We start from the raw sequence: 17,301 nt of genomic DNA, 5'->3' as shown, positions 1-17,301 counted from the left end.
AATTAAATAAATTTAAAGTGATTGAGATAAAGATAAACTTATAGGGAAATTAGTCTCTGACTTCAGCTTTTGCCTCAAATTCCTATTGATCATGAATAAACTTTTGCTTTGGTTATTCGCCGGTTACAGTCTACAGGGTCCATCCACTGTAACTTATTTTTCTCTCTTGTAAATCGATAGCCCAAAATCTATTTTTGGATAGCAGTCCTTTACGGAGACTAACTACGACTATCGTCGTTAGCGCCAAACTGTTTTATAGATCTAGAAAAAACCCAACTCGGATTATGTTGCCTCAATGAGAATCGAACCCGATCTCAATTTCCCTTAATGGACCGCCGCTAAGTGTGTTTACACGAAGTCGAACTTGCTACCAGTCGATTCTTCCTCCCAACTATAAATCAGAACAACTTTCGAGCCAACGTCTACTTTTTGATTAAAAAGCGTTTTGATTTTTAAAAAGATAGGTCGATTGTCAATCTTATTCATCCAGAAAATTGAGAAAATAACTCGAAGTTATTTTACTACTTTTCAATCCTCATAATAGGGATTGAGTCGTCGCTTCAACTGGAGAAATTAGCTAAGTATGAAAATCATAAATAACATATTTAAAAAATAAAAATAAAACAAAGAATAACTTTGAAAAAGAAAAGAAAACTTTTATAAAACCAAAGGAAAGAGAATGAATTCTGAATGTGTTGCTAGGCCTACCCTAAGAGGGTATTTATAGCTTTTAATCTTAAAAATAAGGAAAATATAATTCTTAAAATAAAGAGATAATTCCTAATGAAAATACTTAAACTATTTAAACTAAAATACTAAAAATAAAGATAAGATAAAATATAATATAATATTTAAATTAATATCCTAAAAACATGAGTTTGACTTGTATTCGAATTTCAGAAACGCAGAAGACTCATTCGTCTTTATAGAAGCGCTGACTAGACCTTCTGGAAGATGCTGACTCATTGCCTCGTCATATACGTCATGCCCGAAGTCATGCCCACTAATCCAGCCACAAAAACTAATGATTAACAGCTATAGTTCAAATTCCCTTTCGTAAACTGGAAACTCTTCGGAAGCTGAAAGCAGAGGCTTCTGTATACATTCAAAAGAAAACTCTGTATCAATTATGTTTTGTCGATAGTTTATACTTGTTGAATTATAAAAAATCGAATCGAATTGATATTTTATCTAAAACTCGAGTCTTTTTATATACTACCTGTGTGAGATTAGGGCCAAACAATTTGCTTAATATTCCTGAACCACCCAAGCAACCTTGTTGGTTAGCTTGCTCGATTCGCTTCTCCATTTCCTCAAGTAATTCCCCATATGTTATGCTTCGTTGTTCTCTTGCTCTCACAACTTCTATTAAAACGTATGTCATTGCTCCATTCATCGTCTTCGAATTCAAAGCCTGTAAGTATGTACGAGGTTAATATTCGATACACCGACGGATCGTTATCATGTGTTTCGTAAATCGAACTTACGGATGTGTCGGCGGCAACTTGATCATCTTCGCAAGCACTGATACAATATGCTAGCCCACCACTAGTTTGTTTCCTCACACCTGATGGAGGACGGTTGTCAATCCATTCTCCCCTGCTTAAAATCCGCATTAAGATAAGTAATGGGTATAGATAAATCGATTCGGATTTTGACCCGATTATGAGTTCGTTCGATATCAAGGGTGTCGTATACTTACTTTTGTCGATCGTAGACATGCTCGAGATCGAGAATGGTTCCGCTATGACAAGCGTCGACGATGGCGTGAAGCTTGACACCTGTAGGCAGGGGCTTAACGATGGTGGTGTAGATGTCGTTATCAATTATCATTCCTTCTTTAAGGAAATCAACCGGGCAGATGGTTTCATCGAATCCGTCACGTTCGTCTTGGATGAAATCGGGTTGGCGTAATCCGTGGCCGGAGTAATAGAAAACCAGCGAGTCTCCTGATCGGCTACCTTTCACCAGCCACCCCAAGCAGTTCTCGATGTTCGCCTTTGTCGGAATAAGTCGAGTGTCTAACTGTTCCTCTACAGTTGAATAAATCAAAATCATTATAACGATAACAGATTTAAATAGCGTCGCGACCGTTATTGTATGACCGCGATATCCACAATCACTACAATAACATCAGTTATGTCCATAGTAGCGATATAAACGACGCTATCGCAATCACAATTTGATTCCGTGAAATCTAGCTAAGACTTATTCGTATTTAATTCAAACAACTTACCTGTGAGCACTATAATATTTTGCTCTTCAAACCCATACTTTTGAGTCAGCAAACCCTTCATGTTTTTCACATCGTTAATGGTCCCTTTGAGCTTATACTTCCACTTCTTGTAGCTCACGCCGCAAAGCACCGCACGTTTGTTCGCCGGTACTGCATCGCCGGAGTCATCCAAAGCACAACGCTTAGAGTAACTGGTCACCGTCGTCATCGACGGCGATGTTGAAGGTTTCGGGGCATCACCGTGCAGTAATTTCCTCAGTTTTTCCTTCATAGATTTACCTATCAATCGTGGACTAGTCTTCCCATGCTCTTGGGAAGACGCCGACGACGGTTTCCTAACTGGTCGATTCGGATTGTCCGCACGGCAATGAGGGCAAAAAACTACCTCGGCATTGGCCGTCGCCGTAAACTTTTGCCGGCAACGGTGGCACACGATTCTTGTATCCATGTCAACAGGAGAAAAGCTTATATTCTTTTGAGGTTTAATGGAAACATTGAACGGAGAGAAAAAGGGCCAAGGCGAGGCCAACGTCGCTGGTTCATTCCTGGCTTTCGACTGCCTTACATTATTATTATACGAGCGGATACTAAATAAGGTTAAATTTTATTTTGATATTGTAATTTTTTTATTAATTTAGATTCATTTGAGATTGAACTATCATACTACCGATAATAATGGAACTCGACTATATCTAAAAAAAAAACGACGACTCTTTTACTATCGAGATCGTTTAATTTTTACAACTGATACGGATTTAAATATATTTGATCTTACGTCCTTATGTATAATACACCAACGACAATGTCAATCGTCTTACGAACTTGAATACACGTGCACGTGCTTTTAAATTATTCTCAATATAAGATATGCTAAATATTAAAATAAGTGTAACATTTTAAAGGTTGCTCCAATGAGAGTTTAAGCTCTTAAAACGATTAGATAAGCTGTAGCATTTTTAAATTTTTTGAATAAAACTTTAATCTTTTAAAATAATCGAATAAAAATTTAATATTCTAAAATCTGCTCAAATAAGTAGGGGTGTGTAAAAAGATCTAATCCGGTTATCCGATCTGAAAATTCGGATGCCCGATCTGTTTTTTTATTTTCGGATAATTCGGATCGGATATCAAAAAAAAATCAGATAATCGGATACGAATCGGATAAAATCCATTTTCAGATTATCCGAAAATCTGGAAAAAAAAATAGGCCTTTAAATTTTAGATACATTTAACCCAATAAATGAGTAATCCACTAACTCATTAAAGCTCTAACTCAATAAAAATTAGAGTATTTAATTATTTATTGTGTGTAGTAATTAAATATATATATATATTGGAAGTATAGAATATATAACATTAAATCACAAAATTTAAAATTTTAAATATATTTTGTCAAATTAAATTTTATATTCAGATTCGGATATCCGGATATTCGATCCGAAAAAATAGGATACTCGAATTTCATATCTAGTTTTTTCGGATAAGATACAGATCACTATTTTATGTATCCAAAATTTTTGTATATCTGAATTTTTGAATATGATCAGATCCAATATCCGGTTTTGCACACCCTACAAATAAGAGTAACATTTTTACAACAATTTTAAGAAATTAGACTCTTATTCAACCATTTGAAAAATATTAGACCCCAATTCAGAAAAGGAAAATATTAGACAAGTTATATGTGCAACCGCCATATATTAAATTGTATTTAAAATTAAATTACGTTTAAAATATAATTTTATTCGGATATAAATGAAAATATATTGTTTTAATACAATGGAATTATCAAATTACTTAAATAAAGTAGAATAATTCACAAAATTCCTTTAAGAAACATATTTAAACCTTTATTCTTGTATAGAATAGAATAAAGAGCAAGAATCGGATGCATTTGCCATTGGAAAATCAATGGCCGACTCAGAGATGATCAGTATTTCTACTTTGTCATATAAATATGGATAAAGTAGCATTTAATCCCTGAATTCCACATATTCTTTTAATTTGGTCCATATGAGTTTTCATCCACATTAGTTCTTAAATATTGGTTAAATTAAATCTTACCCTTAATTTTTTAGCTTAAATACTTAATAGATTCATATTTTTTAAGTGTGACAATATGCTCTTTCCCAATATTTGACTTTAATTATTGTTATTTATTATTTGTTTAACATTATTCTCGTTTATTATCGGTTTGTTTATGCATTTTAATAATCGATTCTAATAATTGTTGTCATACAGATATATTAATTTTAATTATGATTGTATTTTAAAACAATAAAAATAATAATAAATTGATTAAAAAAACAATTTAGGAACACCTTAAAGATAGTGCTAGCAAGCTTTCCCCCACTTGAAGAATATTTTTTATGCGCCCAAATGCATCCAATTCATTTCACATTTTAAACCTTTTTTAATTCTCTCTCTCTCTCTCTCTCTCTCTCTTACCAATTAGAATGTTTTGCTAATTCATTCGTGCATTTGATTTCCCTTTAACGTCGCGCAAATAACGTAACTGTTTGTTTCTTACGAAATGGTCTAACCAGTCGATTCTGAGATTTTATGTCACGACCTAATTTGATTTATACGTCCTAACATAATCTCAGTGAGTGAATTCATTCGGTGATTAAATTATTCATCTTTATTTTCTTGTATTCTCGTAAGTCAGGTTTTAGAATCCACTAATATATTCTCGTTCTTTTCTCTATCATTTCTTCGTCTCCCTTCCAAAATTAGAAATAAATTTAAAATTTGTCAAAAAAAATTGTTATACTTTCGGAAACGTCCTCCGAAATTCTTTTATTTCTTTGCCACATCGAATCTATTGGAATTATCAATACTTTATTGATTATTGATTTTTATACAAATCTTCATGTTTGTCGAGTTCTTAAAAGCTAATGTCCACTAAACAAATACTTTTAGATTAATTATAGTGTATAGACAAGACTCCTGACAGATCCATATGATTTACAAGGTGAAATTCAAGGTGTGATCACTAAATATCTCTAACTTAATCACTTATAAATAGTCATCATGACCATATAACTAACACACACTAAAAACCACTGTAAATACTCTCAACTGAAAATATATTGAGGTTGGAACTTATACGCCTCTACCTCTTTTTCTTCTTGTTAGCCTTTATGGTGACTACCAATTTAACTCGTTCCTTCGACCTGAGTGGACAAAGGAATAAATATTTCAATTTCTTTCACAACAAGAGAAGGAAATAGATTGTCCATTTTGAAAGCCAGAGATTGGAGCAATGAAGTTTAAGCACTAAAGTTAGTCTACCAACTTTCTGAATTCGAAGAATACATCTTTGTAACAGAAAATTAAATCTTAATTAAAAAAATAAAAGCTTATCCTAATTCATATATATATCCTATTTTAATTATTTAAATCTTAAAAATAATCCTGGATACGTACGTGAAGATCAAATATCGTGCCTGATACGTCCTCGAAAATCTCTATAGTGTACTCAATTAATTTCAGTCGTACACCTTAAACATGGGATGTCCCTGACACATACCTAAGTTGTATCCGTCCTGTACCCATGTTTGGGATGTATCGGGTACGGAATTGAGTTGTCGTAGCCATGCTACGTAGCTAAATACAAGGGATAAAAAAGCCAAAAATGTTCCGATAAACAAAGGGAAGGATGGAACTATTTTCTTTTAGTTTTGAAAACAGAAAAAATAACGATGAGCAGAATGATTACCTGGACCTGAGGCCATAGCCGCTTCGTGCAAGGGTGTTCTACCGTGGGGACCGACGTGAGCGTCTGATTTCAATTTTTGAAAAATCATATTCAAAATGCGTCCATCTCCTATCCTAGCCGCTATGTAAAGCGGAGCCTCTTGCTTTGTATTGATGGAATATGAAAAATCTGGATCTTCAAACTCCAGCAATTCTTGCACCACCCTTCCACGACAATATTGAGCTGCTACATGCAAAGCGTTGTTAGATTCAATATCTGTCTTCCTAAGCATCCTCCTCACTGCCCCCACTGCAGTTTTCTTTTGTTCTACGATCCCACGGGCAGTTTTTGCCAGAAACTCGGTGAGACATTTCACAACAGTAGAATGGCCCTGGCTTGCTGCAACGTGCAATGGAGTTTGACCTTTAGTATTGGCTTGTAGCAGCATTGAAGGACACCTACTTAGAATCTGTTGTACAAAATTTTCAGTCTGGGCTTTGACTACCACTGGATCAGTTTGAAAAAAAAGTCTTTCCAGGATCTGAACCACTGATGGACGTGCCTCATCAACATCCGACTCTGAACTGGCCAAGTTAACGTGAAGCACAGTGTTGTTGTCCGGGGTCCGTAGCGACTCAAGTTCAGACCCTTGATACTTTTCGAATACTTCAATCTTGCCTCTTGCTTCAGCCTCATACAAATCGGCGTCCATATAATTGATGTGCTCGACGGGGTGAGCAGGTTGAATATCACAAGACATGGTGCTGTATAAGAAGGGATGAGATTCACAAGCCTCATACCCATGTTCTTTGCGTGCATGTTGTATAATTCTTTTTTTTCTTTTATTTAGATTCCACATTATAAATTTCCTTTTCTATCATGTGAATTTAGATATTTAATATTTTTCCCCATTATTCAGGATCTCTTATACTAATATTATCCATATATAACCTTTCCCATCATTTATAATAATATTGTCTTACCCGTGGTGTGATGAAATTTTAAAGAAAGTAACTGCACGTTAAGAATAGAATAAGGGAAAAAGGAGAGCAGAGAACAAAGTTAGGCTCAAAGTAAGAGGGAAAAGAACCAAAGGAGTTTACCCGAGAAACAAGGAAAGAAGAAAACGAGTTCTCCATCATTCAAGTGTTTAACGTGGTGTATGTACTTTGAAAAAGAAATATCAGATGTGATACTTGAACCATCATTATATGTATTAGGGTAATGATCACCCAACTATTGTTCTAGTTCACTTTGACCATTAATGTTTGGATTCGATCAATCAAATCACTCAACTATTTTTTTTAAATGGTTATTTTGTATTGTAATGAAAGAAGGCCATACAATACAAGGTACAATTCATGTGTCTCATTAAAATACCTTCCTAAGCCTAAATGGAGGAAAAAAGTGTGCCATGAAAGTCCAACGGGAGATACTCAATATTACAACAACACAAACAAATCAAATTAGCATACGCCAACGAAACACACGTGCAAAAATAGTCACACAAGACAACAGAGCAGGCCTCTCAGTGAACCAAAATTACAAAACAAGCCTTACATCATTAGGGCACAACCGACTCGAGCACCTCAGTTTTGTATCAGCACTCTCCACACAAACTTAAGCAAACCAGAAATACCCCATTACCAAAGTGAACAAGGTAGTAACTTTACTCTTGGATCTTTGGCTTCAAAACATTATACCAATCAAATGGGGTACCATTCATCAAATCAACATAACACACAGTAGCAACCTTCCTCTATCAAAGACTCAAATTTGCAGATGGATGCTCCCACCGAGAAGATAAAACACGCTTACTAGCAAAATAATAAAACGTCCTACCCAACCAACAAGTAGCAGCAAACTCAACGACGATCCTCTCCTTCCACATGCCCTGAAATAGCAAGAACTCCTCCAAAGAAACACCCAAACACGCTCTAAAACTTTCTAACAACCAATCCACCCATTAAAAAAAGAACACAGCATGACCACTATTCCTTACGTCCCACACTAAACATATGAACACAACAACTAAGCCGAACGAACCTAAATGAGCAACACCACCCCTAAAACCCTTTACCCGCCACGCGCTCGAATTGTTGCATTTGGAAGATTTGTAAAATTAGAAATCGAGAAGTTCATGCTCGGGCACTTGTATTTGCACCAGAATCCTATCCGCACCCCTGCTGCATCAAACACTCTGTTTTCATTCTAGTTCTTTTGTTTAAAAACAGCTTCGTTTCTACACAGCCAGATCGTCCAGATAAACCTAAACATTGCCATAACCCACACTTATGATCCGCAGAAATCGGTATATGTGAGAACAAACGACTTTATATTATTCAGACATACAAAATTTAGGTTACACAACACACACCACCTACTCCAAATTCTCCACACAGAGTTGCAGTGACAGAGAAGATGAACAACTGTCTCTTCCTCCATATCACAAATACTATAATGGTGCGGAATGAGGTTCGACATTCCTCTTCTCGCTAACTCTGTGAACGTGGGGATCCTTTGGTTTACGGCCTTCCACACGAATGCATGCACTTTCTCAGGTACAAGTTTAGATAATATTATATTCCACACCTTATCTTTATCATTCCAGTCACTTATTGTGACGTTACAATAACTGCTTGCCATAAAAACGCTGTTAGGTTCACCATGCCACCTTAAGTAATCTCTCATCGAAAGGTTTTGAACAACCCTGTTTAGGGTGTTGATGAAATCCTCCCAAATAGTAACTTCCCACTAAAGTAACACTCTTCTCAACTCAATATTCCATACCCAACAACCATTCTTAAAATAACCAAAATCCAACTCTTTACCCAACTTCCTAATAGCAACACCAAAAATTCTCAAGAAAGTCCATTTTAGTGAACCCACATCCGTTCAAGGATCATTCCAAAAGTCGATATTGGTCACATCCCCAACAACCAAACACGTATTTTTCGTATAGATATCCTCCGCCATTAACAACGGAGTTGTGATGTTGTTCCAGATTTTAGAAGAATTTCTCGGCTGAGGAGGAGATGAAATCAGTAGTTTTCGATCCAATACATACTTTGCATCTACCACATTTCTCCATAACGTCTGTAGCTTGCACCCATAACGCCACAACTACTTATTTAATAACGACCAATTCTGAACTCGTACGTTATAGAAGCCCAAACCTCCATTGTCCTTTGGCTTGCAAACGTTATCCCACTTTACCCAATGAATCGTTGTTCAACTTAGCCCCCAAGGGAAGTGTCGGAACCGTATTTTGGTTGGGCCCCGAAATTGGGCTTCGACTTAGGAAAAACGAATTGGAGTCGCCATCGATCATTTTAATACAAAAGTTAGGTAGATCAGACACCATCTTACCTGATCCGCGTTTCACCATAGTTAAGTAGGGTTCGGGAGTCGATTACGGTCAAGGAATGATTAACACCCTTGAATCGCCATTTCAGTACCAATTAATTTGTTGGTTGTCTTGATTGCGAAAATTAAAAATTTAAATAAAAAATTAAAAACTCGATTCAAATTACTTAACTTTGATTGGTTAAAAGTATCCCTAAAAAGTATTGAATAAGAAATAATAAAAAAATATTAAAAAAATTAAAAAATAATAATAAAATTAAATTAAACAAATACCATCTTCATGAAGATTACGAATTGTATGATTAAAAATGAATCGACTACTGTTGGTGTCTTGATAGTGCGAATGAAAAATTAGCTGGCATTGGTGTTTGGGCCAGCATTTGCCATACTAACAACTCCGGGTCCAACGTGGGTCAACTTGAAGTTTTTATCTTTGAAGGTACACGTCCATATATACTTTTGCCTCCAGTTCCATTTCCTTTATCAAAATCCCGAAGCATGAAATCTTTAATGACACGATGGAAAGCAGAACCTTTATAACCAAAGCCAGGACACGATGGAAAGCATAACCTTTATAACCAAAGCCTTTCTCCCTTGTTTGTAATCTTTGATTGTACAGGTGCCACCTCAGTACTGGACCGAATATGGCGGAGAACACGGGGATTAGTCTGGGTTGAATTAAGAGAGGGAAGACAAAATGACCCAGAGAAGAAGCGTGATGAAGATGAAGACGAAACCGAGAGCTTTCGAGGAAGCTTAAGGGCATTGCTCATTGGCGATGGCGTTTGATTCTTTGACAGGGTTTTTGGACTTGAAAGCCAACCTACATTTGACAGGGACACGAAAGGAGCCGCCATGGGAAATATCTGGAGTTGAATGGTGTTTGAATCAATGCCAAAGAGACTGGTAAGGATCTGGGAACTGATTTTGGGGATTTGGATTTTGGGGTTTGTTTGCTGAGCTCGATGATGGCCATTTTACCGACCATTTTCTTTTGAAGAGTAGAGAAAATCGAGAAGATTTGCTTTCGAGTTATGAAGAGAGGAAGAAGCGTCATTTGGGATTGGATTTGGTCGGTGACTATTGCATCCAACCCTCTCGTTTCCTTGTTTTGATTTCGTTTATGAACTACGAATATACCACTTTGCTCATCATTTTGTTTCCTTTTCTTTTTTCCGAAATGATTCCCCCTCCCCTGCCTCCTCTTCGTTTGTAACCCCCTGTGATTTAAATAATAAGAAAGGCACATGTGGGGTTAGTTGAACTGAACGTGCAAGGTGGAGATAGTGGGGTTAATGGGATAGTGAGGTTGTTACACATGTGGCCTACAAAAATAAAAAATAAAAAATATTATTAACAATAATAATAAAATAAAATAAAATAAAAATAAATAAATAAATAATTATATGATAAAATGTTTTTTAGATTCGGACAAAAACGGGTGTCTACATAAAGTTTTTCATTTTCTTATTTAGAGTTTTAACAATCGTTTCGGACATTTTGAAGAGGGGTATAAAATAGAGAAAATAATCTCAGTGACCAAAAATCCCAGATAATATACGATTTTGACCAACTTTTTTTGTATTTGCGAAAATAACCAATAAAATCGCAATGCGATCTCTAATTCGCATTGCAATCTCCACTATCGCAAATTCGCGTTGCATTTCGCGTTGCGATAGTTGAAAATCGTGTTGCGATTTTCCAATTCGCGTTGCGATAGTTGAAAATCGCGTTGCGATTTTTCATTTCGCGTTGCGATAGTTTACAGTTGTCGTTGCTAGTTGAAAATCGCATTGCGATTTTCATTTCGCGTTGCGATAGTCTACAGTTGTCGTTGCGATTTTCCAAATTCGTTGTGATAGTTAAAAAAAAAGATTTTGTTTCTTAAGAATTTTCTCTAAAAAGATAGTATCCGCGCGGACGTGTCGAAGACACGTACGACCACGACCCGAGACGAGACGAGACGGCGGCGGCGACGGCGTGCGAGAGTCCCCTTGTTCTCTATCACTCAACAAGAAAGTGGGAAAGCCAAGTCTTAAATACCATTCCCAATAGTGTTTCTAATACTATGTGAGATTTGAGCATTACCAACACTTGTTTCCAATACTATGTGGGATTGAACCTTAAATAGTGATATTATTTTTGAATGTTTTGCTTAAAATTGCAATAATCGCGATTGATTGTAGATTGACTTTTAATTATGACATATTTAATTGTATAATACTAATGCAATTAGTATATTAAAAATTCTCAATATAATTGTATAATACATATTTATTAAGAATTATTTTTATTAAATTACATTGATAATTTATATATTAAAAATTAAGAATTTATATTAAATTAAGACCCACAGCACGGGGAAAGGAACCAATGGAGTTTACCCGAGAAGCAAAAGAATAAGAAAAGGAATAAAAAAGGATAAATTAAGCATTTAGTAAGTAAACTATCAGTTTTTGTTGTTTTAGTACCTAAATTTCAATTTTTTTAAACCATGCCTAAAGTTTAGCTTCTATTTTATTTTAGTATCCCGCCGTTAAAATTTTTAGCTATTGTTTCATTTTAGTATTCCGTTCAAAATGTGATGTTAAGTTTTGAAATAATTAAAATTGTATGTATTAAAGCAAGCCAAAAATGATAGTTTAGATACTGAATGTGTTAAATTTTTAACTGCATGTACTAAAATGAAATGAAAACTAACCATTAGACATAGTTTTAAAAAAATTAAAAGTTTAGGTACTAAAACAAATTAAAACTGATAATTTAGATATTTAATGCATAATTTACCCTAAAAAAGTTCCCATCGTTTAAATGATACAATTTTTATTAATAGTATTAATTACCATAATAATACGTATAATGATAGTTCAAGTATCATATTACAATACTTCTCATGTCACAAATTAATCAAATAAAGCGTACAAAGCTCTAGGGAAAAGAAAGCTAACGCCGATGATACATGAAGTAATAGCAAGCCAAGGGAATGGTTTCAACACCACATAAGTGCCGGTGCTGAAAGCCACCGTGGTCGCCACCATTGCATAATAAAGGTTCCTTGCGGCCACCACAAGTGACGGCGGATCACGCGTACTCGAGGAAACAGGAGGTAGCGTGTCGAAGTGTGTGGCGACGGCACAAAGAGAGAAAACAAAGGCCAATGCGTTTGATACAACAAATGCTTGAAAGGCGGAATCACGAATCAGTAAAGGAGTGCCCTGGTCTTCACCTTCGTCACTGTTGTAACCACCCGGGACAGTTATTGCAGCTGCAAATGTGACGGTGGCTATAAGTGCCGCCACCACTAAATGAGCATCTCTTGCCTTCTCAAGCCTGTCTGCAGACACATTTCGCAGGACAATTGGACGAACCGGTCTCTCTGCCACTACTTCTTTTCCAATATCTTCCGACAATCTCCCGATTTCTTCCTACCACGTTAGCCAATTATGTTGTGTGAACAGACAACTTATAAATGATAATCGTGACCCTACATCTAACACTAATATTAAAAGTCACTATAAATAGTTTAATCAAGATCGAGATAAAAAGAGGCAAACTACTTCCTCACTTGTCCCTCATCTCCTGTATCACAGCTGCTCAGACTAAAAAGAATGAATCATCTACCACCCCGATAGCCCAAATGTTACAATGAACATGATGAAATTAGAGTTGGGACTTACCATATTCTTGCTAGGCGTATTGTTATAGACCTTCCACACAGCAAAGACATTGAAAGGAGATGCATCGTAAACTTGTTGAGGTGTGATTCCATGGACATCTTTCGCACCCACCAAATTTCTGACTGATCGGGATTGACCGGCAACAATGCCGTATTTGAAAATGGAACGACTCAAGTAAAAAGGAGAATTTCTAAGCGCCACAAAATGCAGTAAATTCCAACCTATTTTGTCTACTTTTTCACAACAATCCGGACAAACAGAGAGAATCTTGGTTACTATTTGCCCATGCCCTTGCCTAGCTGCCATGAGGAGAGGTGTCATCTCCCATTTTTTATCAGTCACATAGGCAGCAGATTTGTCCCATTCTAACAGCTCTTCCACTACACAAGAGTGACCCAAATGTGCTGCATAATGGAGAGGAGTGTGACCATCTTCATCTCTTTCCTTTGTCAAGTTACCTCTCCTCTCTAATATCACTCTTGCTGCCTCTAGATACAAGAAAATAACCCTATAAACAAAAGGAAGGGTGAAAAACAAAGACAACGACGATGAGTGAAAGAATTACCTGCATCTCCGGCCATAGCCGCTGCGTGCAAGGCTGTTCTACCGTGAGGACCGCCATGAGCGACGGATTTCAGTTTTTGTAACATCATATCCAGCAGTGGACCATCTCCTCTCCTGGACGCAATGTAAAGTGGACTCTCTTGCTTTCCATTGACCGAATATGGGAAATCAGGATGTTCAGGCTCCAGCAATTCTTGCACCACTCCTCGATGACCATACTGAACTGCTATATGTAAAGCCGTATTAGATTCATGATCTGTCCTTCTAAGCATCGTCCTCACTGCATCCTCTCCAGTTTCCTGCTGTTCTGGGTCGCACCGGACAGTCCCTGCCTGATACTCGATGAGAAATTTCACGACAGTGGAATGTCCATGCCTTGCTGCAACGTGCAATAGAGTTTGACCTTTAGTATTGATCCGAAGCGGCTCGAGCTCAAACCTCGCACGGTTGTGGAATCCTTCAATGTCGCCTCTTTCAGCTGCTTCATACAAAGGAGCGTCCATATAATCGATGCTCTCTACGGGGTGACTATCACAAGACATAATGATTTCCTTGTACCGAGTGAAGATCACACTTGCTGCTCTTTTTTATATTACTATTTTATGCTTATAATACTCATTTTTTATTTCATATTTTTTGAAAATTTTAATCGGATATCAAGAGAACAAGCGTATGCAGTTTTCTACTCAAAATCTTCAAAAATTTCATTTTATTTATTTTTAATAATTAAGGGTAAATTATGCGTTTAGTACCTAAACTATCAGTTTTGATTTGTTTTAATACCTAAACTTGTAATTTTTTTAAAACCATATCTCGCCATTTAAAACTTTAGTTTTGTTTCATTCTAGTACTCTCATTCAAAATTTAACGTTAAGTTTTTAACGACGGGTACTAAAATGAAATAAAAACTAAACATTAGGTATGATTTCAAAAAAACTGAAAGTTTAGATATTAAAACAACCAAAATTGATAGTCTATGTACTAAATGTGTAGTTTAACCAAAATTTAATTGAAGTTTTTAGAATGTTCCTAATATAAATTATTCGTGGTCACCAGAGCTCCAGGGTACAAAAAGAATAAAGGAAGAAGAACAAGGGCAGACCCACGGGAAGGGAAAAAGAAGCAAAGGAGGTTATGAGTAAAAAGAAAAAGGAAAAGTATGATATCTCGAGATTATGCGTATAAGATGATATATTTTTTTATTTGAACCAACGGCTAGCGATTGTGCTTTAGAATTTTAATGAAGTTTCTAGTACTAACGTACTGAATTAAAACTTATAATGTAAAAAATTAAATATACATCACACAATTTTAATTATAATCAATATTGTAAAATTAGACAGAAGATCGAATCAGCTAGTTAGACCTTCAATACACAATCAGTTGGTTCTCTCTCTTGGATGGAAGGACCCAACCAGGCATAAAACAGACGGTAACTGTAAGAACAAAACCAGTGGCAACTCCAAATCCGAACTGAGGACCGGACACTGTCATTCCTTCATGGCCTGTAGATTCATCGATGGTGCCATGTCGAACCGGACATGGAACATTTGCTCCACCACAAAGTCCACTGTTCCCTTCGATGCTGAATGTGGAAAAGTCATGAACTGACCTCCCCATGGGAATTTCCCCTTGAAGCTCATTATACGCCACGTTAAACTTCGACAGAAAACTCAGCTCCGCGAGCGAAACCGGTATGCTTCCGGACAATCTGTTATGCGACAAATCCAGAACTTCCAAGCTTTTCATCCCCGGCAGACTCTCCGGTATTGATCCTGTCAACCGGTTCTAGTTGAGGTTCAACACATGGAGCCTGATCAAATCCCCGAAACTCAGCCGAACAGGTCCGGTTATCGTGTTGTAACTCAGGTCCAATGTTGGTGGGAAGCTCCAAATGTTGTTGTAACGAAACGTTGCACCATCTGAACTAGTTCTGAATAAAGGGAACCCTAATGAAGGCCCTTCCAATGAGATGTTCATGTCAATGAGTGCTTGTATAACTCTTTCGGTATCTCAACTGTGAATGAATTATTCGACAAATCGACATAGAAAAGGTACTTGAACTCGTTGAACCATGATGGAATGGTTCTGGCTAGATGGTTCCTCGACAGATCCAAGAATTGTAACCCGGTGCAGCCGAGAAACCACGGTGGGATTGATCCCTTTAGTTCGCAATAGGCAATGCTAAATACCCTGAGTCTCCTAAATCGAAAACCAGGATCACTGGGAATCTCTTCCTCCTGAAAATTTTCACTAAGTAGCAAAACAGTTAAGTTTTTGCAGTGCTGCAGAATGTTGAGTGTAGATGAGAGATTCACAAGGCTGGTCCTTGAGAGTGAGAGCACTGTGAGGGCCTTAAGATTCTTAAAATTTACAGGGAGTTGACTGTCGAGGTTGTTGCGGCCAAGGTTCAATGGTCAAGTTCTTGCAAGAGGAAAGGCTCTGAAGGATTGAACCATTGACATTGTTAGAGCCGAGGTGAAGCGACTTGAGATGGACCATGGCTGAACAGTTGAGGTTAACTGGACCGTTCAAGCTGTTGTTGTGAAGATCAAGGCTCGTAATCGATGGAGAGTTGAGCAACGAGACCGGCAAAGTTTGAACTTGCAGAGAATTTCTCTAGCTTTCCTAGGTCGCAAAACACATCCGGGAGAGCCCCCGAAAACGAATTGGCCGAGATGTCCAATTCAACAAGGCTAGAAAGATGGCCGAGATGATCGAAGATACCCTTTGGTAAGCTCCTAAAATTATTCCCATTGAGCCTGAGGCACTGCAATGAAGTATAGTTTCCCACACCTTGTGGAACTTCCCCATAGAAGTTGTTCACTGATATGTCAAGGATCTTGATATGGTATGAGTTCTTGCATAGATTTCCACCTGTAGAACCAAAGAAACCATTCTTCGAAACATTAACATACCAGATACCTGATAAATGTTCTTCTGGGATTCTTCCGACGAAACCATTGTCGCTTACGTCGAGGACTTCCAGGTTCTTCAAGCAAAACAGAACAGTCGGAAGGGTACCACGGAGGTAATTATGAGAAAGGTTCAGAATTCTAAGCTGGTCCAAGCCTGAAATGGAATCACAGACTGTTCCATACAGATTCTTCTCACCGAGTTCTAAAGCTACCACTCTTTTGCTCGAGCAATCGTCACAGGTGACACAGGTCCAAGTGCTGCAATCTGGAACAGAGCTGTTGTTCCATCCAAGAACATGTGGTTTCAGACAGCTTGAGAATCGCTTTCAAATCATTGGGGTTGCATGTAATTTCTTGACATCTTAAGATCCATAAATGGAAACCGAACACCGATGAGACGGGGAAGATCAAATAGAGGTTTGGGGAAGACATGGTAATCGACTGTCCGAACAAAAACAATATCCCAACAATCATTAATGCCTTGGCCAAGTTGATGATGAATCATTGTTTGTTTCTTTTGGAATTATTGATCAATTTCCCTCGAGAAAACGACTGTTTTTGACTTTTGGGTTCGACAGAAGAGGAAATTCTTGGGCATTGAAGAAATAACTTTATCCTATGATACGTGTCACCTATATAGCTCGAGATTTTCATTTTGCTCAAGATATTTATATACAATTTCTGTAAAGGATACATATTCAAACATGATCTTACAAAACAGTAATTATGTACAATGAAACCTATTTTGATGAGTGAGCTATAAATGTTTTAAATTGGGTTAAAGCCTCGAAGACCTTCAAAACACGACGCGAAATCTATCGAAACTCAACAACTCAAGGA

At 37.0% G+C, this 17,301-nt stretch overlaps 2 protein-coding genes and 1 pseudogene across 2 annotated transcripts; all 3 read right to left on the bottom strand.

The window, feature by feature from the left end:
• Positions 1-828: 828 nt before the first annotated feature.
• On the bottom strand, positions 829-2,785 carry LOC120178643 (metacaspase-1-like). The gene is made up of 5 exons (XM_039184439.1): positions 2,237-2,785; positions 1,703-2,033; positions 1,488-1,599; positions 1,220-1,414; positions 829-1,095 (listed from the first exon to the last, which is right to left on the bottom strand). The coding sequence occupies exons 1-5, from the start codon at positions 2,682-2,684 to the stop codon at positions 1,036-1,038; spliced, it is 1,146 nt and encodes a 381-aa protein (XP_039040370.1). The 5' UTR covers positions 2,685-2,785; the 3' UTR covers positions 829-1,035.
• Positions 2,786-12,205: 9,420 nt separating this feature from the next.
• LOC120178625 (ankyrin-1-like) lies at positions 12,206-14,046 on the bottom strand. The gene is made up of 3 exons (XM_039184425.1): positions 13,545-14,046; positions 12,980-13,467; positions 12,206-12,727 (listed from the first exon to the last, which is right to left on the bottom strand). Exons 1-3 carry the CDS (start codon positions 14,044-14,046, stop codon positions 12,206-12,208), a joined length of 1,512 nt encoding a protein of 503 aa, XP_039040356.1.
• An 845-nt stretch (positions 14,047-14,891) lies between these two features.
• On the bottom strand, positions 14,892-16,966 carry LOC120178624 (annotated as a pseudogene).
• Between the last annotated feature and the right edge of the window lie 335 nt (positions 16,967-17,301).

Source organism: Hibiscus syriacus, unplaced genomic scaffold, assembly GCF_006381635.1.
Source record: "Hibiscus syriacus cultivar Baekdansim isolate YM2019G1 unplaced genomic scaffold, ASM638163v2 tig00112354_pilon, whole genome shotgun sequence".
Classification (NCBI taxonomy): Eukaryota; Viridiplantae; Streptophyta; class Magnoliopsida; order Malvales; family Malvaceae; genus Hibiscus; species Hibiscus syriacus.
This window is presented reverse-complemented; position numbering and strand designations above follow the sequence as displayed.

Bases quoted from the DNA above. Each gene is read 5' to 3' on its own strand.
- LOC120178643 (XM_039184439.1), bottom strand. From the start codon at position 2,684: ATGGATACAAGAATCGTGTGCCACCGTTGCCGGCAAAAGTTTACGGCG. The intron at 2,034-2,236 runs GTAAGTTGTTTG...ATTCAACTGTAG, and splicing joins AAATATTATAGTGCTCACAG to AGGAACAGTTAGACACTCGA. The intron at 1,096-1,219 runs GTAGTATATAAA...GAATGTATACAG, and splicing joins TTGGCCCTAATCTCACACAG to AAGCCTCTGCTTTCAGCTTC.
- LOC120178625 (XM_039184425.1), bottom strand. From the start codon at position 14,046: ATGGACGCTCCTTTGTATGAAGCAGCTGAAAGAGGCGACATTGAAGGA. The intron at 13,468-13,544 runs GTAATTCTTTCA...TCTTGTATCTAG, and splicing joins GGCTATGGCCGGAGATGCAG to AGGCAGCAAGAGTGATATTA. The intron at 12,728-12,979 runs GTAAGTCCCAAC...CTAACGTGGTAG, and splicing joins ATACGCCTAGCAAGAATATG to GAAGAAATCGGGAGATTGTC.